Consider the following 24,421-nt stretch of genomic DNA (forward strand, 5'->3'; position numbering starts at 1 on the left):
CAACCATTTAACCTTCTTGTTGTCTGTGGGCAACAGAAAAGCTGCTATTAGCTGTGCACGTGTTTTCTCAGAATTGTATTTTGAAAATCCCGAGTTCAGTGAATCACCCAATGGTGTATTGTGAAAATACATGTGGTTAAAATGTATGTGCTGGAATTACATATCCCCTCTGACCAGGACATGTTCTTTATTTCGAAGTTTGTGAAAAGTGACCTGACCTGTCATATGTTACACAAATGAAACAACTTACATATCCCAGAAGCCTGAAAGGTTAGCATTTTTCCCTTTTCCCAAGAGGTCATGTTTGGAGGAAAACTGTTGAAAAAGGAACAGCTCCATTAATCTCAAAGTTTCAACAGCAAATGTGGTCTATGATACACAGTTCAGCAACATGCATCATATCGTGTTTCAACAGGCCAGGAGACAAGTGCCTTCACCTTAAAGGGATAGTTATCCCAAAAATAAAAATTCACTCATTATATGCCAATGGAGGGGTGGGTGAAGTGTTTGAGTCCACAAAACACTTCTGGAGTTACAGGGGTAAACAGCGTTGCAGCCAAATCCAATACAATTGAAGTAAATGGTGAACGATTCTTCAAACGTAAAACAAACAACAGAAAAAAACAGAAAAGCCTCCATACAGCTCGTGTGGTGTCATCCATGTGTCCACAAGCCCCGACATTCATACTCGACTCGAAGCGGTGTCCTTTACACCATGTTTTTGTTTGACCATTTACCATTTTTCTAGTGTTTTGTGGACTCAAACACTTCACCCACCCCTCCATCGGCATAGTGGTGAGTAGATCATGAGTGAATTGTCATCTTTGGGTGATCTATCCCTTTAAGAGTGAGCACAGAATGAAGCAAGTAAATCTGCAGAAGGAAAGCAAAGAGGCAACAGCACAGTAAAGTGGCATTTCCACGAACGGGGCGATGACGCGACAGGTCGACAGATGACAGCACAAACTCTGAAGCTGTGGTTTTCTTACCGACGGCGTGTTGTTTGGCTGGATTTGCGTTGTCCTCTGTGGGAAACAGAAACACAAAATATGCTCACAATGAAGGTAACAAGAGGGTTGTGATTTCTGGCAAAGGAACTTTGACCCAAGGGGGTGCAATAAAAGCAGCTCACTTTCTCTAAATGGCCTTTTTTTTTTTGTAACTTATAGAATAAAAAAGTACTGTTTGTACTTTGTTGTTTTTGTATCTTCTAGGTGAAATTGATGTAAAATGCGATGACGGAGGTCTGTGAGCAGCTGTGGAGCACAGGCTGAATTTTTTCTCACAGCTGCTACCATCAAAACCACAAAAGAACAGGTGCACTGCTCGGATACTGTATTTGAACACAGCAGTGCTCACGTTCATCCTCTGTGTTACTCATTCAAAAAGGGCTTTTAAAAGCTGTTGTACAAGTTCACAACCTTAAAATTCAATGAATTCCGTCTGTCTCACCTGACGTTCAACTGTGAAGTAGAAGATGATGAACACGACTTGCATGATTGACAGGACGGTGATCCACAGCAGGAGGACGTGGACGAGGCAATGCTGGGTACGCTGTGGCATCGTTAGACCGACAGTGGCGCACAGAGCTACTTGAAGACAAATGTTAAGAGCTGACGACTGCCTGCACAGGTCCTGCAGTTTCCTCTGCTGTGCACCAAGACAGTGTGTGTGTTGCTTCCTGAGCTCAGTGTGTGTATGTGATGAGGACGTTTTGGTGTATGACTGTTTTCTGCTGTGCTCTGAGTATCTATACAACAAAAGAGGAATACAGATTGGTACTTTCCCTATATGTTGTAGAGGGAAAACTAGGCCAGCCCAGATTGTACACGTCTGTTTCTCGGGGCTGGCCCCTTTCTTGCTCTACTCACCAACACTCAGACCAAAAGAAGGAACAGGACTCACTACAAGGGACACACGGAAGGAAAGGCGAACTTTGACATGAATTCTTTCCAAATGAATCATTCAGTTCCTCATTTTTGATGAAAAAAGATATGATACTTTATGATCCATGAAATTATCTTTTTACGTTATGTTTTGTGTTAAAACTGAAAGTCACTGCTTTGCTTTTTTTACTTCCATGTTTCCCTGTTAATATTCTTCATTTTCCTAAAAGTCACAGAATGTGTAATAGTGCCAGATTTTTTTTATCATTAAGATCCATAAATGATAAAAGTCAATGAGAAATTAAAAAAAATCTGCCCCTTGGTCTGGATCTGCACCAAAATTTGATGGGTTCTTCCTTTGGTAAAGCCCATGGAAACAGCCCTTACTGTGTAAATTCTAGTACTATTATGAAATTCCTCATTGGTGTACTTCTTTATTTGCTTAGTCTGCAATATGTTGTTAATCATGTGTTGCACTTATTCATCAGTATTGTTAGGTCACCTGACTGCAACACCTTCACAGCCTGAATGGAAGTCACAACATGTCCGGAAATGTTTGTTTATGTTTGCGCTTCTTGAAAATTCCTACCTGGGTCTATATTTCTATATATTTAGGTAAGTTCAGGTCAGTTTCACTTTCTCTGTTTGTACTTTGCTGTGGGAAAGTTTTATAGCAGCAAAACAGGATGGGCTTTGTTTCAGGTATGTGTCATCAGAGTGACTACCTGCCTTGCAATCTATTTGAATGGGGAAGTTCAGGTCTGGCGATGACAAACTACATGCCCAGACTTCGCACAGCAGGATTGTATTTTGGTGAAATATAATTACAGACAGAAGAAATTATTTGAATCTGACTGGAAAATCCAAAGAGCAGTTGGATATTTGAGAGGCAGCAGTGTCCAGGCATGCACATTTAAAGTGAGAAATCCTCAGAAGAACATAAAAACATGTCTCAGCCACATTTAGTTTGCGTCTGCACTTTCAGAAGAAACCAAAGTGGCGTGACTCTGAGTGAATCATATTTTCATTCAAGAGGCAAAGAGAAAACACAGTGTTACTAATATGTCAAAATGGCCTTATTCCTGTCAGCGTTATTTGCGTGGGAGCAGAGGACAGATACAATACTGGACTAAATTGAGAGTGGAGAGGCTGACACACCACATCGATGAAGGATGGTGAATCAGATTGGAATTTTCCTGAGGGCAATGACACACAACCCTTGTGACACTCTTCAATTACTACTGTCAGTGTGACCTACAGTATAATCACTACACTTCCTCACTTTGTCAAACTCCTGAAATTTGCAGACGACACAACCCTCATTGGATTAATCTCCAATGGGGACGAGGCCGCCTACAGAGAGGAAGTTGACAGCCTGGCTTCCTGGTGCAGCCAGAACTACCTGGAGCTGAACGCTTTGAAAACTGTAGAGCTGGTAGCAGACTTCAGGAGGAGCCCAGCCCAAACCGCCCCCCTCACCATGTGTGACTCCCCAGTTAACACAGCGGAGTCTTTCAGATTCCTGGGGACTATAATTGCACAGGACCTGAGGTGGGCGGAGAACATCACCTCCACCATCAAGATGGCCCAGCAGAGGATGTTCCTCCTGCGGCAGTTGAAGAAATTCAACATGCCGCAGAAAGTGATGGTCGAGTTCTACACAGCCATCATTGAGTCCAACCTCACCTCATCAATCACCGTCTGGTTCGCTGCCTCCACTGCCAAGGACAAAGGCAGACTGCAGTGGATCATTTGGTCAGCCGAGAAGGTCATCGGCTGCGACCTGCCGGCTCTCCTAGACCTGTTCCACTCCAGGGCCAGCAAGAGCGCAGGCAAGATCATTGCTGATCCTTCCCATCCTGGTCACCACCTATTTCAGAGATTCCATCCGGCAAAAGGTTCCGGGCTATCAAGACCAAAACCTTGCGCCACCTGAACAGTTTTTTCCCCATGGTAGTGGGGCTCACAAACAAGCCCCCTGCATCACACTGACTCTGGTCAGTGTGATGAATTCTGATTCTGATTCTGATTTTAAATGATGATTTACTGCCATCTAGTGGATGTTAATCAATGATGCGCAATAAAAGTAATACAAGTTTTCCCAAAGTTAAGACAAGACACACAAAGTACGGAAGCGTATTTCACTTGAAAAAAAAAATAACAGTTTTTCTGAGCTAAAAATAAAAAACCTTGATAGAATGTGGAAGAATTTTGTTTTATTCATTTGATTATTTTCAATTTTAATACTTTTATCAAGTACATTATCCTGGTGAAAAATAAACATCAAATGTGTTGTTTTTAAATTGTTTTGTTATTTAAAACTTGTGCAACACACAAACATCATATAGCTTAAGGACTGTACAAAAGTTATTTGTTTTGATCGACTATTTTTGGAACCGAATCTCAGTTTTATAAATTGTTAACAGATCAAATAGACAACTTCCACTTGCTGTGAATGTGCAGCCACATACAGAGGACACACATTAATAACCTTAGGGCAGGACTTTCTTTTACAGAGTAAAAAAAAACAGAGCTTCTACATGTCATCTGTAGAAATTACAATTAGTACAAATGTATCTTCCGTGTGTCTACAGACTGCAATGGGGGAAAACAACTTCTTCTTTTCCATGACTCACTTTCCTTTTTTTCTCAGTCTTGCATCAGGACAAGAATATCAGAAATCTGAAGTTAATACATGGAGGCAGTGCTGCTGCAGGGTTTCTACTGTGAAGCAGCTGCAGGCATGTGATGCATAAATATTATACCTGCTCCTCTAACAATCGATTTAAATCTATATTCTTTTATGTGGCATCGTTTTGCTTGCATGACAATTTCAGTATCTGTTTGTTTGTTTGTTGACTTTCTGTTTTCAGATTCTCGATGACAATGTTTTCTTTCTCCCTTTTCCATTGCAAGTTTGAATTTAAACTTTTACAAATTCATTCCCTTATTCAAATTCTCAAATTACCCTTTTTTACTATTTTACAATTTAACAAGTAGCACTACCATGTTTGTTTGGCACCTCAATATCAAGTATCTCTGCATTAAGAATTTGAAAGAAAGAAAGACACAAACAAACAAACAAACAAACAAACAAACAAACAAACAGAAAAAGAAAGAAAGAAAGAAAGAAAGAAAGGCAAGTTGTGAAAGAAAAAAGTAAAATGCAAAAGATTAATTTTGCTAGCTTCTTAAATATGAATATTAGCCGATTATGATCATTCTTGTTAGTGGATAATCTCAATTAATTATTAGATGCATAAATGTCTAAATATCTCATAAGACATATAATCTGCAAATATTTATATTGGAGAAGCTGGAAAATTCTTCAGCATTTTACTTTTTTCTATTAACAATTATTATTGTCAGCAAGACTGTCACAGGCCTGATGTTGTTTTACTGGGGAGGTTTGTCTTTGTTCTTTGTACCGGTCCTTTATAAGGGATATTTATACATTTTCTGGATCTTACAATTAATCGATGAACCAACAATGAAAATACTTGTTTTCATTCATTAATGTGCAGGAAACAACAGCAGTCAGCTGTGAAATATTTGGTTCATACTGAGGCCGCTGTGCCTCTGTCTCTACACCAGGGGGCAGGAAACCTCCAGTCTAACACACAGTGAGCTGATCAATGAGAAACCAACAGACCTGCATTAAGCCAACTGATTGATTTAAAGAAAACAACAACAACAACAACAACAACAACAACAACGTGTATTCCACAACATTTCATAAACTTATCACACGTTTCCTGAGGGAAATAGTGTGTGTTCAGTTTGGTCTCTGCAGTCTGTAGTGAACTGGCAGACATTCAAACAGCAGGAGTCAATACTGTGGAAAAATCTATTTGCTGGGCTATGTTGCAGATATAAGTGCACAAGATGGCACAATTATGATTTTAATGGAATAATAAATGATAATAAATGATAATAGGCACTCATGGGGAAGTACTGCAGTCTTATTAATTATACTTTTAAAAGTCGACATTGTGAGGGTTTGTTATTATTATTTGCAGATGTTTCTTTTTGCAGCTGTTTCTTTTCTGTGGAGTCAACGCAAACCAAAGTATGGAGAGGGTGGTGCAGGATGTGTGTGTGTGTGTGTGGGAGGTGCCCTCGCATGTGTGGGACAGGAAACTCTCTGTATCAGGTGGATCCAACAACGTCAGTCCCATCGTTTCATATTGATTTTCTTTTGTTTTTTTTACTTCTTGTTTTACCAGGGAGGTTTTCACAACTTGCGTAAAGTCAAACAGAATAAGACCGGAAATCAAAGAGAGTTTCAACTTAAACCGCCGTCTCCACCGTGTAGCGTTGATAGAGGGGCTTTTATTTTGAAAGGTTTGAACCGGTTGTGGTGTCACTCCTGTTTTATTGACATGTGAACGCTGGACTGTTCGGGACATTTGAAAGCGGCTTGAACTTCAACAAGCTCCCACTCACAAGTTTGTCGTCGGCTTGACCTCAGCTGAAGTTCACTGGGATGTTCGTGTTGCGTCTTATTTTCACTTAGCTCCACTTTTTTCGGTTCTTCTCCAAGCAACGTGAAGCGTTGGCTCCTCCACTAGCGGGTGGGCTGTGCTGGGTGACCGGGGTCTGCTGCTGTCAAACCCGCGCTGACATGGAGCAGTCGCACCGGGGACGGACGGACTGAAAACACGGTAGAAGTCCTCCACGACGAAAGCGACGAACAACAACGGACTAACTTTCTTTTTCTTTTTTTTTTTAAACGAGTTGTCAGCTTCTTGTTCGGCCGCGAGGACCCATGCAGAAGTGCAACTCCACCGGCACCCACGGCAACACGCTGCCCCGGGACGCGGAGCTGCAGCTGCGGCTGGCGGACAGCGGAGGGGCCGGGGAGGGGATGGAGAACGGAGCCGGAGGACACTTCCTCGGTCACACTGAAGAGGAGAGCTCGTTTTGCACCAAGAGGAAGATGCTGGTCGGGCTGGATGTAATATGTCTCTTTGTCGGTAAGAATACGTGTATTCCATGTGGTGTCATTGCAGGATCACTGCTATTAAATTACCACGACTCCAATCTGACCATCACTGGTTTTAAAGGACCCCGACCCCCCCCGCCCTATTCGCTTCTGTTTTTTATTCCACACATGTCAACACCAGCTTTGCAAATCATTCTGACTTTTATTCAGAGGTCACACGAAGCTGGGGAAAGATTGAAGTTAACGAAGCTGCAAAGCGCTTTTCCAGAAGTCGAAGGGAAAGTGTTCAAAGAGGCAGGGAAAGTTTCTGCTCCTTTGCACGTGATGGAGGGATGAAAAGTTGGAGGTGGAGAGAAGGGGGTGGGGGGGTGCGCTCTTTTGGCAGGAGCGGAGTTGTGCCGGGAATTCATCTGTTCCCATGGTAACCCCCGCCAGAGTTCCCGGGAGAAGAACGTGGGAATTCTGATTAAAAAACAAGCCCCCGCGTGCGCGCTCGTGTTCTCACCTCAGTTCTTCAGCCTCGTTTTTTTTTACCGCAGGGTCACAACCGAAGTCACATACTTCACTGAACCGACAGTTCTCACAGGGAGAATCAGGAAGAAAAACACAAAAAAAAAAACATGCAGCAACAACATGTGCACAACAACTCAGGGGACAGTGACATAACCATGAGAAAGGAGTGGTCCAAACGAGTCTCTATATTAGTACATACACTAAATCACATTTAAGGATTTCTTTCTTTCTACAGCGTTTCTACATTACCGTGCAAAATCATAAGTCATCCTGCATCAACGGTCATACAACCTCTAGGGTTATTTGCAATCGGAAATTGTTCTGTATTCCATTTGTGAACTAGCAAACAATTATAATTAGCATCGCCCATTAGTTGATGATTATTTTCATCTGATTATTTTCCTAGTTAATCGATTAATCACCTTGTATAAAAACCTCAGTTGTAAATGCCCATGACAACCTCTTACAATTTTTTTTTTCAAAACTACTAATCAATTAATCAATCGTTCCAATCTCATTTGTATAGCCCACATTCACAAATCTGTATTTGTCTCGTGGGGCTTAACAAGGTGCGACATCATCTGTTCGTAACCCTCAACAAGAGTAAGGAAAAACTACCAAAAGAAAATAATAACAGGGAGAGAAAACCGTAGAAACCTCAGAGAGAGCCACATGTGAGGGATCCCTCTCCCAGGACGGACAGAAGTGCAATAGATGTCGCGTGTAACTGAACACGTCAAGAAAATAACAGTATTTACAACATTGATTAGAAGAAACAGATTTTAGCATAATGGAAAGGCGTGCAAATGTTTAAAGTCAGCTACTAATCTTTGCAGCTCTACTATGCTGCAGAAGGACACATGCACACAAACAATCCTTCAGTTACATGAATGTACTAACTGTAAAAAAAATTCCTTTATAATAATGAAGTGACAGTTAGATAAGTATCCCATCAACGTTTTTAATAAGTATCTGAAAAGGTTTACTGTCAAAGGGGTTCCTCTCAGTGTACAGCAGGCCCAACCTGAGGCAGTGTTGAGATTGTTAGTGTAGCTTATTGTGGTGTTTCTGGGGTTTACACCACGATAACGCATCATACAGTGGGAGAATATTCTATGTTGTATGCTGCATGTGTGATTTCAATCATGAAATAATCAGGTGTCTACAGTTATTAGGGGAGAAAAAAGAAATCAGGTTGAGAATTGAAATATTGTGCATTAAAGGCTGAGGACATGGGAATGTTCACATGAAGAGCCAGCACCTCAGAATAATCCAAGGACTTTCTTCCTCTTTTTCGTTCTGAAGCGGAATCACCATAAATAATATTTTGGCACCTGTTGTAGTGATAGTGAGAGACAGTCATGTGATTTCCCTATCACATGACTGTGATAGGGAAAGGGAGCAACTCCTGTTGTGTGACCGAGTGGTTATTTGGTCAGGGTTGCACGAGAGAGATGCGGAACCTGTCAAGGCAGATCGACAGGTCTCAGCCTCGTTGGCGGTTAGAGCGCAGGAAGTTGTCTGGCATACGTAACAGCAGCGGGAGGCATTCGTTTCACTGCCGTTTCTTCACCCCTGCAGGTATGCTATTAGCTGTTTTGCTCTGCTTATGTCTCAGCAGCTTTGTTGTGGGTTCAGGAAGTGGCCAGTGACCCAAAATCAGGCAGCGCAATGGAGGAAATGGTCTCAATCAGTCCTCCTCCTAACACACACAATGGACATGCCAGTTGATTTCTCACTAGACTGCGTGCCCTGACCTCTCTTTAGCAGCCGCGACAGTGCATCTGATATTGTTTTCACCTTGTCAGTCTGTGTGTGTGTTTGTTATCACGGCACAGTGTGGTCATAGAGACACCTACGTGCCGTGAGCGGGGAGGCAGTTTAGAGACGTTTGGCAGGTGTCTGTCTGTGGATGGATTTTGTCATGGCGACAGCATCACAACCGTGCAGGAAAAGTCAAACGACTTGCAAAGAGGCCAGAAGTTGGTGGAAGTTTGCACCACTGGCCCAGATTCATAGGTTACAGATCTTTGTATCCCAGTTTTATTAATCTCTGTCCACTCTTAGTTATTTGTTCAAACTACAGACCATCTTTCTACAAGGTCTTACTGAGCTGGAACACTTGACAAAGACGCCGGGTGCTGGTGTGAACATCACAAGGACAAAAAAACAACTACATGTTACAGGCTTTCGTGGTAATAGACCATGCATTGTCCGTGCAATGCTAAAGGGAAATAAACTCCACAACCATATGAAAACACACCAGGATAAGAAATGTCCTTTGCCTTCTTTCTCCCGACTCATTCTGACGTTTCATGTGACACAAGAACAGTGTGTTCGCAACGTGATTTGATCGACCATAGCATCTGCACTCGAGTATTTGTTTAAACGCAGTGTGATTGGCTGGTGCCTGTGCTGCTGCTTGAAAAGTTGGACTTTTCTCAACTTCTACGTTGCACAACACGAGCAAAGCAAAGCACAAGTTTCACATGTTTCTGCTGAAGCCTCCAACATGAAAATTCGAGTGCCCTGTTTTTTTTCCTGACCTATTTAGTTGAGCTTCTCTCCAGCAAAAACAGAAAATGATGATTTACAGTTTTATAAATCAGATAAATCAACATTACCTAATAAACAACACATGGGTTGAATTGTTCAAATGGCACAAGAGTACTGGAATGAGAGCACAACATTGGAGGAAACCGTACAATGTGACGTATTGTTACACTGGTGGAGTTCATTAGCGTTTTGGTTACTTACAGACTCACAGCGGTCTGACTGTATCTTGCATTGTCTTGAACCATCGTGTCAGTTATCAGCAGAGGCCTGACCTTGACTCATCTGTAGGCACTTGGCACTCAATGCCATCATTATTGGAAATGAATTGGGCCCTTCATTTAACTCAATCCTCTTATCTCTGACTAACGCAATTTTCCTTTAAGAACGCCATCATCGGCTTCTCTCAGACGGTTGACCTGCCGACATTACTCATTCTGTAAAGGGGCTCATTCACAAGTGAAACTGTGGAATTTTACCCTGAAGCATCAGTCCTCATTATGCCATCAGCACAAGACGGATTCTTGTGTTGTGAGGTTTCCACAGTCTCTCCTTGTGTCTCCCTGTTTACTTCAGATTTAAAGTGGTGACATAAATTGTGTATTCTGTGGCGCTATGAATGGACCTAAATCTGTCTGTGGAATGCTGGGAAATTAAGGACATCAGCCGAGGCTTCGACTCAGGTTACCTGATCTCGCTGTTACTCAACACCTGGCTCGTCTAACATTGTTTCGGTTTTGAGGCAGGGTTGTTTGTGGGTCTGTTCTGACATGCACGTGATGGATGCTTCACAGAGACGGATTGTTCTGGTTCAGCTCAGTGTCAGTTAGCTCCGTGTAAGCGGCAGAATGCCTGAATATGTTCAAGTGTTTGTTTGTGTGTTAAAGTGTTTGTGCGTACATTCCTGATGTTGAGATATGACCAGGAGAGAGGAGACAGAATTTCTGCCCTGTGGCCGCATCTTAGATCTTGCGTCCAGCAGAACTAGGGGTCAGAAGGTTTCAGGTGTTTGTCATATCTACCCAGCATGCAGGTACAGGCCTCCCAGCCTGCACTGCTGTTTCCCTCCTGCACAGGTGGTCCCAACTCTGTCATCACCCCAATAAAGCCAGTTTATTGCTTCTCTGAAGAGTAATTGGGAAATGACTGGAAGTGGCAACAACCATAAGCTTATACGGCTTTGGAAAATAGACCAATTGCCTTTTGGTTTGACCTACCTCCAGGGGTTAACTCTGAAATAGTTTCATACTTGAGATGCATAAATTGTTAGGCTGAGTTAAAGACGAAGTCCATCGATTTATCTATTTAAAACAAGAAAGTGATTGATTCAATAGTAAAACTCCTTTTTGGATACTTTAGAGACAAAAAGCTGGAATCAGTTGATCGCTGCTGTGTGTGTGTTTTTTGTTCGAGACGAGAAGCAGCATGCCAGGACGAGACGATAGGTATCTACCCCAGTGATCTGAATTCTAAGAGGGCTCCGTCTTTCCAGCTTATCTCTCCTTTTGTCAACTCCTCTTTTTCTCTTCTTTTCTTCAGACAGTCTCTATTTTGGGGCTGAAGGTGTTCCAGCAATGCAAGCGAGGGGTGTGAGTGTGTGTTTTATGTCTGTGTGTGTGTGTGTGTGTGTGTGTGTGTGTTTGGGGCAGGTGGCGGGTTTATGTTAGAGGAATCCTGGTTCTGTTCTTTTTGGCAGAGAAAGCCGCCAAGTGAGTGAGACAGCGAGAGGCCAACACGCCACAGCATGTTGGTGTGTACCGGGCCAGGAATATTACATTTTCTCTTGTGCGTGTGCATTTATTTGTGTGTGTGTGTGCGTGCTTGCGTGCTAATGAGGAAAAGTGTGGGTGCGGGTGTTTGTGTGTGTTTGTGTCATCGTGACTGCAAACGCAGACGCCCTACTACGTCTGACATGTGTGTGCCGTTTGTTGACAAATTTGCCGGTTGTGTTTTGCTTCGCATTTTAGGCCAGAATCAAACACTCTGCAAAGTTATGAAACACATTAGCGTCACTCGGCAGCTGACAGGTGGAGAGCCATTAAAAATGAATCAGTCAAATCATTAGCTAGCGGAGGAAGTGATTTCACTTTCTTTCTTTCGTTAGTGCGTTAATGCATCTCCTTCCCTTTCGAAAGCACTGCAGAGGTTCGTGAATCCATTAGCTGCACCCTTCCACAGGCAGTATACACTTCTGCATTCACCGTACTGTGCCGTCAATACAACTTCCCCAGGCCATTAGCACAACAGAGCCAACTCAGGCCTCAGAGATGTTTCATTTGCCTGAAGGCTGAGGGGCAAGTGAGAGCCTGAATGAGTGAACAGCCCCGGGGAGGGAGAGAAGAGTGAGATGTGGGAAGAGAGAAGGGGTTGAGGGTTTTACAGTAGGGGTCAGAGTTCAGACCCACGGGCGCCTAAGGGATCTTATCTACAGCTGTCTGTTTATGTCCTCCGGAGGAAGCAGAACTCGGAGACGGATCGGAAAGGTTTAGACACCAAATAGCTTCAGATTAACTTTTAATGAGACAGCTGCAATCGTCTCTTCGAAGATGGTTCCATAAGTGCCCACGACGGTCCATAGGTATTAGTTCTAATGACTGAATCAAGATGGGAGTAGCACTCTCATCCTCAGTGCTCATTAGCTAGAATGGGTCTGGAGAGGTTTACCATCAAAGCATCTACCTGAGTGCGAGTACAGCCTGTAGCCCCGCCTCTGCATCTGTCAGAATTAATGACTCGTCCTCCTCTGTCTGTCCCCCTATTGTCGGAGACTTAGACAGCACCCCCATGGCGCCATGGCGTGGCTACACATCATTGGCAACATTTATCATTGTGTCACATCACACCTGCTCGAGTTTTTCTTCCTTTATCCCCACAATTCTCTCTCTGAAGTTGCTCCAACTCTTCTTTTGCAAACATGTTCTTCTCCAAAACAAAACACACTGACAAAAACTTCCCTGCAGCCCTCGACTGTTTCCTTACAAACGGCTCTACCACAATCAGGCCGCTCGATGCCAAACACCTCCCCTGCAGTCTGAACCTCAGCTCTGTTGTTCTCACATTGCAGACTGTTCACCCTCAGCTCGCCGGGCGCACCCTCGTACCTTCCCGCCGCAGAAACCACCAGAGCGCTCCTTTAAAGTTTTCAAGGTACATACCACAGTGGCGGGCCCTTTATGTTCCTGCTGAATCAGACAGGCACACAGACAGCCCACTTCAGACCTCACCACTCATGCCCTGAACTCCTGAGCCGGGCTCCAGGAAACAGGTCAGTGAAGTGTGGAGAGAACAGAAGCAGCTGTGGGAGACATGTCTCCACTGGCCAGCGGCAACAGTAACAGTGGAAGGGGCGAGCGAGACCATTCCTGGGGCGATTGTGGAAGGTGAAGCAACATGAAGGCAGCTAAGACCGCCTTGCTCCCAAAAAACATCATATTTTAGTTCAGACCCAGAGTTTTCATTTGCTCTGTGTGAGTTTGTTGATTTTGCTCATCAAAAGTTTCAATTCATATTTCCATTTCTACTTTCTCTCGGAGCCTGGATACACGCACCGTGTGCCATAAAGACCCATTAGAAATACAACAAACTTGTGAGTCAATAGAATCTCATATTAGCGGAGGAGGGTGGGGGTGAGCGGGTAATATCCCATGTTATGTGAAGCAGTAGTTGTCTACTTAAAGAGGCTGTGTGGAGTCCAGCTGCAGCAGATGCTGATGATAGCAGATGGTGAACAAAGATCCAGAGCTGCTGTGACTCCTCGGCCCCTCTTTGTTCTCCGCTGATTACTCTCTTTGTGCTGCCACCAGGGCAGACGAAACAGATCAGCCTCTCAGAGCAAATGCAGGAAATTAAAAGAGGTGCGTGTGTGTGTGTGTCAGTGCAGGCGGCGGCCACTCACCCTTATCCCACCTCTCCACTACCTGGATTGGGCCCCCAAGGAAGAGTGAGATGAACCACCAATAAAGTTGGTAGAGACCCAGCTGCCTTCAGTGAGTTTTATTCAAGCCTTTGCAAAGAGGTCAATCTTTCAGCAGGTGTCTGAGAAGAAAGACAGAGAAGAAAAAAAAAAGATAACTCGGAGCCAAATCAAACTGGAAGGGTTGATTAAGTTTTTCTCCCAGTTCCACTCTGCAAGGTCATTCTCAGCATCGAAGCTTCTTTTCCAGCAGATAAGGTCAAGTGTCGGATCATGGTGGTTTCTTATATGAGTGAAAAAACGTACATGACAATATGAACATTTCCATTACACCACCTTCAAGGACACACACTGGTTTAATTGTTGCAGTCTATGGTTGCCTATCATAATCACAGCTTTGAGCCAATGACTTCATCTCATGTTTAAGTGCTACCTACGTTACAGTGGTGTGTGTGTGTGTGTGTGTGTGTGTGTGTGTGTGTGTGTGTGTGTGTGTGTGTGTGTGTGATGGTGCAAAGTCTCTTCCCGGACTCCCTCCTTAAGCAAAGACTTTTTTTATACCAGCCGAAACATAAAAGAATTGGCTTCGTCTTTAAAGCACCTGACTCACACTGAATACTGATGAGATAAAAGGACGGATCATGGCCAGTTTACGGAGACGGCTTTGTGCAGTTAAATAGTTAATTATTGCACAAATAATTGCCGAGGACGATCCAGCCCGACAGCAGACCGCTGTTTATGTTCGGCAGGCCGTCACATTGCTTCTTGCAATGCTGTTACCGTGGGATTATCGTGCTTGCACAGATTCAACTTACGACACTTACGCAATTCAGTTCACTGACTTTATGATTGTTTTTAGCAAGGGTGACTTAAAAGTAAACAAGCGGCTTAAAAGTTTGTTGGGAAACATGCAAGATGCCGAGGGGCCCAGCGGAGGGTGGACCACCCCTGAAGGGTGCTGTAGAAAGCTGGGCTGTGGCCACGGCTCAGCCCAGTGGAAGCTGCTGGCCACATGGATCTGTGTCGACAGGTCGCTAATTGTCTGTCCTTCGCTTCCATCAAAGGGCAAATTCAAATCGAGGCCTGTACAGTCAGATATTATCGGGTGTGATGACACATATTGCCACCACGGTGAATTAGATTTAGCTTTAGGCTATGTGCCGCGCTGTGCCAATCTATCAGGATGCCACATCCATGGGAGTTCATTCAAGTTTGGTAGTGTTTGACTTCATGTGGTTTTCTGGGTCTAGCATGGTGTATTTGGTTGGTTAGTTGTTCTGTTGTTTTTTTTCGTGGGTGCTAGTTGGTTTTTCGCGGTCTGTTTGGTTGTCTGTTGGTCTGCGGGTTGGGTTTGTTTGCATCCATGTGTGGTTTTTATGTGTATGTGAGTGGGTTGAGCCTGTATGTGCATTTGGGGGTATTCTGCTGGTCGAGGCGGGGTAGTGTTTACAGAGTGGGTCCCAGCAGAGCCCAGATCTCTGACCCTCACATTCCAGAACCACCACTAATCGCCTCCGTCTGCTGTTCTCTGTAGAGAAACCCTTGAAGCATCTCTCTTGGCTCCATCTTTGCAGTTTTCTCTCACCCCAGTATTAGTGCCCCTCACCCCTGTTTGTCAATTTTCTAGCCCTTTGGCCATAAATTTTAGCCTAGTTATTAGTTTTCGTATTGATCGGCAGATGTTCAGCAACATGACCCTACAGCACGTCCATCTGCATGCACCATCTGCCCTCTTTGCTTTACGTTGCCTTAAATCCCTTTCTCCAGAGTTTTTCTTTTCGTTTCTTGCTTCAGTTCTTGTTATTCTCCTCTCGCAGTGAGCTCATTCTGGGCTGTGGTCATAGATGTGTAAATTAGAACCAGAAAAAGTTTCTCAGAGTGAGGCACATATCCCCTCCGCTCTTATTCCTCCTCCTCTCCTCCCTCCCTCCTTTTCTTTCTGTCGCTTTTGACTATTTGAAAGCATTCCTGCTTTGAGTGTCAGGCCCAGCGAGCAGCACATTTGGGCCTTGCAGTGGGAGCCAACCCACTCCTCCGCCTCCTTTTCGGTCCCCTCGCAGGCCCTCCTCGCCTGGCTCTCTTCTCGAGCACGTCTTGGCCAGGTGCAGAGGTTGGCTCACAGCTGCGTGACAGATGATGTGTGGGTCTCTAAAGTGTTTTTGTGTGTTGTTGTGAAAACCGTTGTACTGATGTTGTCGTTGTAAAGCGTTGACGGCGACTGTGACGTATTGGCTAGTAATTTGTATAGGATTGTGGAGATACTCTATAACGATCAGCATATGGCCACCGTGTGTGGTTTTAAGCACCCACACTTTGTATTTCTTTATCATACAACACTGAGAATTACTACTCACTCGTGCAATACACTGATAAAAAGTGGTTGATGTATTTTAATGAGAAACTTTACCAACTACTTTGCCACACTGGAGTGACCTTTTGCTCATGCACATTAGTGCCAAGTACGTTCATGAACTTCATCCAAAACCATCAGTATTGGCAGGCCTGAGGTAATAAAATATGCTGCTAACTGGCTCAGCGCCTCATGGTTTCCATTAGACCTCTGTATGTATTGAAAATGATCCCTACTGTAAGCCAGAGATTTTAAGCCCTCAGGGAGAATCTGTCCATTATGTCTCCATCAGCTAAATATTGATTATTGAGAGTGGAATGGCAGTTTTGTGAAATCTGATCTTATGGCAGAATAAATGTCAAATTCTGTACTTTTACATTGCAACATATTTGAAAACACTGAAATATGATATTGTAAAAACAAATTACAGAAAGAATTCAGGGTGTAAAAATGGCTTATGCCATCAGCCTATTATTATACGTGTTACAGTCTGGTTTTTTATGTAGAAGACACTGAAAACAAAGCTACAGTAAATTTTACAATATATCATTATTAGGGTATACAAATTGTTTTTACCGTTACACGTCATTGTACTCATAAACACACACACACTTACTAATCTGGAGCACAATCCACCACCTCCCTCCCCCTGTCACACTCATACAGTATAAAGAAATGGTCATCAGGAGACTTTTTAACCCAGCATCTGCAGACTGTGTTAGTCAGATGTTTAAAATGTGAGTGTATTGCATATAAACCCAATGAAACAAGATCCACACCCACTCCTTTTGAATCAGAGATGAATCAGGTCATATCCCAGCATTTCCCCACCTAGGTATGAGGCACACAGATAAAGGGATTACGATTAGGAGATTAAGAAATGTGTCTGTGATTTCTGCAGGTGGCAGGAATGTACTTCTAAATTGTGAAATAAAGAACTTTAACAAAGTATTTATGGCTTAGGTTGAACAACAATATTTCTAATCAGAATGACTTCAGGCAAACTGTTTTCTATAGGAGATGTAATGTTTCTGACACCTTTCATTACAATGTGGTTCAGTGGACGACCACTGTGGTGGCAACATAAAATGGCAACAGTATCCAACAGTAGAAGATTCAGGCCAAGATTTGACCACAGAATAAATAGCATTGTTGTTCACTGGATTGAATTAGAGGATGTATTTATGTAATAAAGTCATAGTAATAACCAATCTGTTATAAAGGCAGGAATTCTGACAATCAAATCAAAACAGATCTGTATGTGACCTCGGTTACTGGATGTATCAGTGTGTGACTGAGATGAATCTGATGGAGGTGTGTGTGTGTGTGTGTGTGTGAGGAGACGCCTGTAGATGGCCGAGAGATGTGGGTCAGATGAGAGGTGTTTCCTATCTCTCTGTTGGCGTCACAGCCTCGGCTATCCGCCTGCAACGTGTTTCCCTCCCTCGCTTCCTCGACTCAGGCCCAGTTGAAAATAAATGGAAGTGGGCTGGGTTTTATCTGTGTTTTGTCTTTCCGTCAGGGCAGGGTGACTTCGACCACAGACTTCACTAATACACAATAAGTTATAGCCTGGTTCAGTGCAGCACTCGACTTTAATGGTTGTGATAGCACATGCAGTGATAGCTAAAACTGGAAGACGTGTGCAATTGTTTGTTCCCCTTGGCCTGATTTTGTGTGTGTATCCTGTGTTTCTACTCAGTCACGTAGTCTGAGAGATTCCCTGGCAGGAGCACTGTTTTGGCCTGGGTGCGTTCCAGCCAACCAGCAAGCCTGGGATGACTGGGAGAGGCACAGAGGTTAATGATTAGTCCCATGTTCCACTGCATTCCATGGGGTGACAAGGGGACATGGGATAAGGCTACAGAGAAATGGAGCAGGCTGGGCCGGCCTTTAACAGGGCTGTTGGCTGTCAGAACACAAGAAGAACGAAAGCAGAGCTGCTCAGCTTTTGTTTGTTAGGATACGATCGCCAACTCTCACTTTGCCACCGTTAAAGATGTTGAACAGATTTTCCCCGTTGAACCTTCACCGTCAGGCGGGAAGTTGTGTAAGTCGGCCAAACCTTGACCTCTTCCACCTGATACAGATTAGAAGAAACATACAGGGAACTCGGAACAGCTGTTAATGTAAAATCAGGCGGACTAAACGAAATGTCAGCACATTTCAGTGGAACAAGGCGTCATTGTTAAACAATACCTCGCCCTTCCTACACTGGGTTTATCATCTACTTTCAGCACTCTGACATTTTCTGTGTAACACGCTCTCTAATATCGCCTTCGTGCTTTCTCATCCTAATCCTCCCCTGTCGTTCCCATCTCTGTCTCATCGGTCTTTAATGTCCGTCATCCCTCCCTCTCCTCTGCTCTTCTGGTCGAAGCAGCTATGTGTGGAATGCTTGATCTGGGAGTCATGTCGGATCTCATACCATGCTCCCAGGAGACAGGAGAAGGCCACCTTTATGTTAGTCAGTGGTGCACCAGCCATCTATGTATCTTGCCGTCTCTGTGATCCTTGTTGCATAGACCCCATGCTCATACACTCATCAAGCCATCTTTTGTTTTTTGTCTGGCCCCCCCCCTCCTCCCTTTATCTCCCACATCTCATCAGCCTCCATCCCATTCTTTGCATGCGAGTTGAAGGCCGTGACTCCCTACAGACGTGGCTTTTTCTGCGGAGACTCCAGCATCACCTATCCCTACGAGAAGAAAGAGGCCATCCCTGACAGCCTGCTCATCGCTGGCGGTATAATCATCACTGGCTTAACGGTAAGACGATGATACCTGTAGAGTATATATCATTATTTTAATATGGTGTAATGTCTTTGTTTTAGGATTAAAACGTCTCATCTCTATTCTCAGATTGCACTGGGCGAGTGCTACCGGGTACGTTTCCGAGGTGTGCACTCGCGGGCGTTTGTCCGAAACCGCTATGTGTCGTGCCTGTACAAGGAACTGGGGAGCTTCCTCTTTGGTTGCTGCGTGGGTCAGTCTCTCACCAACATGGCCAAACTGAGCGTGGGACGCCTGCGGCCCAACTTCCTGTCGGTGTGCAACATCACCTATGCGCTCATCAACTGCACTCCGGGCAGTTATGTGCCCGAGGTCACCTGCAGGCAACCTAATCATAAGATGGAGGAGGAGGCAAGGTGTGTGGCGTGCATGCATGAGAATTTTTGCTCGAAATAATTTGGTGTGTTTAGTCAGGGAGGAGTATAAAGTTACCTGATAACAGTAAATGTTTAACCTCCAGCGTCTTGTATTGATCTTCTCTTTCAGGAAGTCTTTTTTTTCTGGCCACGCTTCCTTTGCAATGTACACCATGCTCTATTTGGCAGTAAGTCACCACTACACACACACACACACACACACACACACCACACACACACACACACCACACACACACACACACACACACACACACACACACACACACACACACACACACACACACACACACACACACACACACACACACACACGCACACACACACACTGGAATGTGACCTTTGCGTTCACCTGAGCTAGTGTTGCATAATTACTGCATTTGGTGCTGTGTTTACAACGTTGGGGGAATATTACAGCAGGGCGCTCACTTTCACTTCAGTTAGTAGTCACAACATTCCCCAGAGACCAGGAACACTGCGTGCAACTATTAATAAGATGATTAAACATGCACAAACACACCGAGACATGTGCCGTTAAATATATTCATACTTCCCGATCGTGAGGGAGGAGATCTTTGAGAGCAGCCGTTCTCAAAGAGCTGCCGAGACAGGGAGGAGGAAGAGGAGGAGGAGGAGGGGGCTGTTTTCCACAGGGGGAACATGAATAGATGAAGAGACCATGCAGACAGAGGAGGCCTTGTTGTGGGTCTCATTTAGAGGAGGGGGTGGAGGGCTGAATACGCCTGCTGAGAGATCGACAGGTTTCTTTCAGCGTAGCCACCCTCCCCTCTCCCCCCACCAGCCTCCCCATCTCTTCATCTCTCTCTTTTGCTCACGCTGCCCAGTGGTCATGGGTGCATTGTGGGGAGAGAAGAGACAGTGCGAGGGAGACAAAAGCACATAATTATCCATTTTGTATTCCTCAGGTATTCCCTGTCATTAACCCTCAAATTATAGTCTTAGGTGGCTTAAATATTTTTGTGGCTAAAATGAATAAACGAAATGAAGACGATGCTGTGGAAAAGAAAATCACCGCCTCTCCTACTTGCACTTGTGCACCATAGAAGTCCAAGTGAAAAGCAGCTCCTCCGACCTGAAAGAGATATACAAGGATGAGTGGAGGGGGATTAATAGCAGGAATGAAAAGGCATAGAACCCAGGGAAAGAAGTGGTTTGAGAAAAACAAGAGCCTCAGTGTTTGTTACCCCTGTTTTCTCACCTCTTCACATTGCACTCCATTTTTTCTACACACACACACACACACACACACCTACACAGACACACACACACACACACACACACACACACACACACACACACACACACACACACACAAACACAGCCTGCTTTGCAAGCTCGCTGCTAGCCTGTGCTTCAGCAGAAAACCAGGAGAGAATGTGTCAAACCTGTGGCTACATGCCACCCGGACTGTGGTCAGCTGCTGGAGTGTAAGGCAGCAACCGTGACACCTGCTCCCAGCTGGGATAAGAGAGGAGGAGAAGGACCCGGTGAAGGAATGTAGGCCACGTGCTCCCCAGTGGTCGACGGGTCCAGACAGACCTCCAGCCACCTCATAAAGCCTCTGCGCTCTGCATCACGCTCGCCCTGTGACCCCATTTTCGCAGGCACAAACATCCATTCTGCAGTGTAGCACTGATGCAGGAGATGAGGATGAACAAAGGGAGGAAATGGGGTTTAGATGTAGTGTTAATGGACTCGTGCCAAGCGTCTTTTCCCCCCCTCTGGGCTTCAGTGAGTGGATGCTCGCGTTAAGAGAACTTGAATCATGAGACATAATTATCAGTTTAGGTTCGTGGGAACCCACAGGCTTATATTCACTTGTATGTAATCCGGAACAATTTAATAACAATATATTTGTACTTTTCTACAGTTCTACCTACAGGCACGGTTGTCATGGCGAGGAGCCCGGCTGTTGCGCCCGTTAATACAGTTCCTCTTAGTGATGATCGCTATCTACACCGGCCTGAGCCGCATCTCCGACTACCGCCACCACCCCAGCGACGTCCTCACAGGCTTCATCCAGGGAGGCCTCACTGCGTACTGGGTGGTATGTTGAAAATCACCGTTGTCTAAATAGATCAACAGTTATCTCTACCTTCACGGGGTTAGATTCCCTCTGCTCTCCGTTGACGGAGCTAGCTCAAACAATAGCCCCCCCCCCCCTCATTTTCCTCACTCTAACGGTGTTTATAAACAGGGGATGATTGACAGTGTGTGTGGTCTGTGTATATCTCCTGACATGCTTTGCGTCTGTGCCCGCAGGCCTTCCACATCTCCTCCATGTTTAAGTCCTGCGCCCGTTCAGACCTGTCTCCCACGAGCATGTCCCTGGAGAGTCCACTGTCCAGCCAGCAAACTGTCTGTTAGCAGGCGCACGCCGTCACTCCAGCAACCAGATGATGAGAGGACATGGACGGCAGAACGACAGACAAGCACGGGCGAACAGCAGAGACGAGAGAGAGAGAAATCTTTTAAGAAAGGGAATTATTCTAAGATAAAAGTGTACAATCTACACATGCATGCTCCTGTGGGCAAACTGACACACAACATACACTCACACAGTAATCTAACATGCTCACACACACACACATGAAATTCAAAAAGCACATATGACTGTGAGTCAAACCCGTCCAGTGAAAAGAACTGCATAGTAATATTAGACATATTTTTTATATATGAAAAACAAAAAAATAATAAAAAATGTCTATTTTTCAACAGCTGCTAATAATAATAATAATAATAGTTCCTAGTTTGAACTTGTTTTCTTCTGTGATGGAGGCATCTTGTCAGTGCACGTGGTTCAGCTTTCAAAGCACAACCGCTCACTCTTTTGTCACTGGGTGAGAGAAAGAGGGGAAAAAAACTCCTTTTGTTTTTGACCCTCTGCCTCCGCTCGGGAAACTTTACCCAGCAGCTGTGAACTGAGACCATCACACCTCGGATGTTAGAAAAAACACCACTGGCTTCAACTCGTAACCGTTTTTACCTTCAGTGGCCCGATGTGCCACTGCTCTAATCCCACTGCCCTGCATCACTAAACAATAACCTGTATGTAAGAAAGCAGCATTTGTGCTGTGTCACGATGTTAACCAGGGCAGTGTCAGGAGGAGGAATCAGGTAACTCCACCTCCCCTTCGCTGCCATTTCCCTCTACTAACCACTTTGACTGTGTCTCAGAGGTGGAGGCTCGACTGAATTTTAACCTTTGACTTTTGCCCCTGGACTCTGAGCTGCACCTTGATTTATGCCACTCTGACAGGAGAGCCGCCCCCACGGGCCCTCCTGCTCATCTTTATTAATAGCACTTGAACGTACATAATGGAACCTTCTTATTATAATCAATATTATATATTTTATCACAAGTTTGAATAATCAGTGTTTATTTTTTATTAATGTCAGACTCATACACTATATTTGTTTTTTTTTTCTTCCTGAAATGATAATTATTCAAATTGAATGTAAATAGGTATGTCATTTTATAAACCACACAGAATTTTAAAAGTATTAGTTCCAAGTCTGGACAGTTTTTACCTGTTTTATGTACGTGATTGTATTTACATTTGTGTTGATCAGGTACGGAGACTCACTATTGTATCTGTTGTAACTACTAGACTGAGCCACAGATATTATCAGAAAGCTATATTTTTTGTGTTCCCAGTTATTGTCATGTGTCTGTTTTGTCTGTGAATGCCTGAAAGGCAGAAATAACCACTGTAATCAAAAAAAACCAAACCAATAAAATGAAAGTTGAATGTTTTTAACTTCTTCCGTCCTCTGTTATTTTTGGTATGGAGAAAAAAGAAAAGAAAATGGATGCGCCACAGTCTAATGCCGACCAGACACATTTTACTAGATCTCAGTGTCACAATATTGATGTCGTCTTGGTTGTTTCTGGCTACTTGAGCAGAATGGGAAAGGTTGGACATAAGTCATTACACAGTCAAAATCTCTGCTAAAGCTAAATGTAAACACTGCAATGATAAGTGACTTAACGTCCTGTAGTGTTTGGAAGCTTCCACTCCAGTGCTCTCCCAGTTTCTTTCAATCCCAGCAGCCCCCTCTCCCCTTCACACCCTTCCTCACTCTGCCCCGTCCCTGCCCTCAGTCCTTTTCAAGTGCAGCGGAGCATGATGGGCCGATTCAGGGGCTGCCATGGAGTTGCTTAGACAGATACAGGTTGAGGCATTTTCTTTTTCAATTCTTTTTCTCCAACTACTTCCAGGCTGAGGGAGGAGAATAAAAAAAAGCGGCCCTGTATCAGACAAGAGAGGGCAAGAGAGAGAGAGGGAGGGAGAGGGAGCTCCAGAAATGGGTGTGCCCGTAATGCTGAGGTATGAGGGGGACAAACAAGCAGGAAAAGTGGTCCAGTAATGAAGGGGAGGTGGTAGTGGAGCAGTTGGCAGAACAGATGGGGTGGTAGATTGGGGAGAGTGAGGGTGGTGGGCGTGGGGCGTCAGGGTGGGATGGAATAGGGCCGTGGTGTTCAGGCCTGTTTTGTTTCATAATACTGTAACTAAGGAGACATTTTTCATTCCTGAGCAATGTATAAGCCCGTGCTGGTGTGACAGGTTCTTGTCGATCCGTGTTTGCCTCTCTGGTTGTTATTGTCTTGTGTTTAGGTGTGTGTGACTGAGCGGAGCCAGAGGCAGGCCGCTCCACTGAGCTTAGCTTACATACCCTGTCAAACGTGACGTCTCCTTCACGCCGCGGCCGCCGTCCTCCTCGCTAACCCTTTGGCCTTAATGGGAATGAATTGGGGTCGACAAGCAGAGGCAGATCCCGTGTGCTCACATTACTGAGGACCAGGCGCGAGGGCCTCACTGTTTACACTGCTGCGACTGTTCACACAGTAGCCTGGTACTGTGGTCATTTAGAACAGGGGGGTATTTGAACTCTTATCTCAACAGGTTAAAGCCATTACTGTCTTTGACGCCTCAGTGTGAGTGACAAAAAACAACCACCCACTTTCTCCGTCTTACTCATATTTAACTTTGGGGAATTCCTTGATAAGATTATGATTTTTATGCGAAACTGGACAGGTGCAAAAAATTGCAGGGGCGGATGTTAGGGAGCG

General features: G+C 44.5%; 1 protein-coding gene across 1 annotated transcript; it reads left to right on the forward strand.

Moving 5' to 3' along the window:
* Positions 1-6,210: 6,210 nt before the first annotated feature.
* Positions 6,211-23,103, forward strand: ppap2d (phosphatidic acid phosphatase type 2D). The gene is made up of 6 exons (XM_034594267.1): positions 6,211-6,862; positions 18,771-18,928; positions 19,022-19,308; positions 19,439-19,496; positions 21,218-21,394; positions 21,610-23,103. Exons 1-6 carry the CDS (start codon positions 6,655-6,657, stop codon positions 21,712-21,714), a joined length of 993 nt encoding a protein of 330 aa, XP_034450158.1. The 5' UTR covers positions 6,211-6,654; the 3' UTR covers positions 21,715-23,103.
* Positions 23,104-24,421: the final 1,318 nt, after the last annotated feature.

Source organism: Hippoglossus hippoglossus, chromosome 8 (genome assembly GCF_009819705.1).
Source record: "Hippoglossus hippoglossus isolate fHipHip1 chromosome 8, fHipHip1.pri, whole genome shotgun sequence".
Classification (NCBI taxonomy): Eukaryota; Metazoa; Chordata; class Actinopteri; order Pleuronectiformes; family Pleuronectidae; genus Hippoglossus; species Hippoglossus hippoglossus.

Coding starts and splice junctions, on each gene's coding strand:
- ppap2d (XM_034594267.1), top strand. CDS start 6,655: ATGCAGAAGTGCAACTCCACCGGCACCCACGGCAACACGCTGCCCCGG. Junction 6,863..18,770: donor TGTAATATGTCTCTTTGTCG/GTAAGAATACGT, acceptor ACATCTCATCAG/CCTCCATCCCATTCTTTGCA. Junction 18,929..19,021: donor TAATCATCACTGGCTTAACG/GTAAGACGATGA, acceptor CTCTATTCTCAG/ATTGCACTGGGCGAGTGCTA.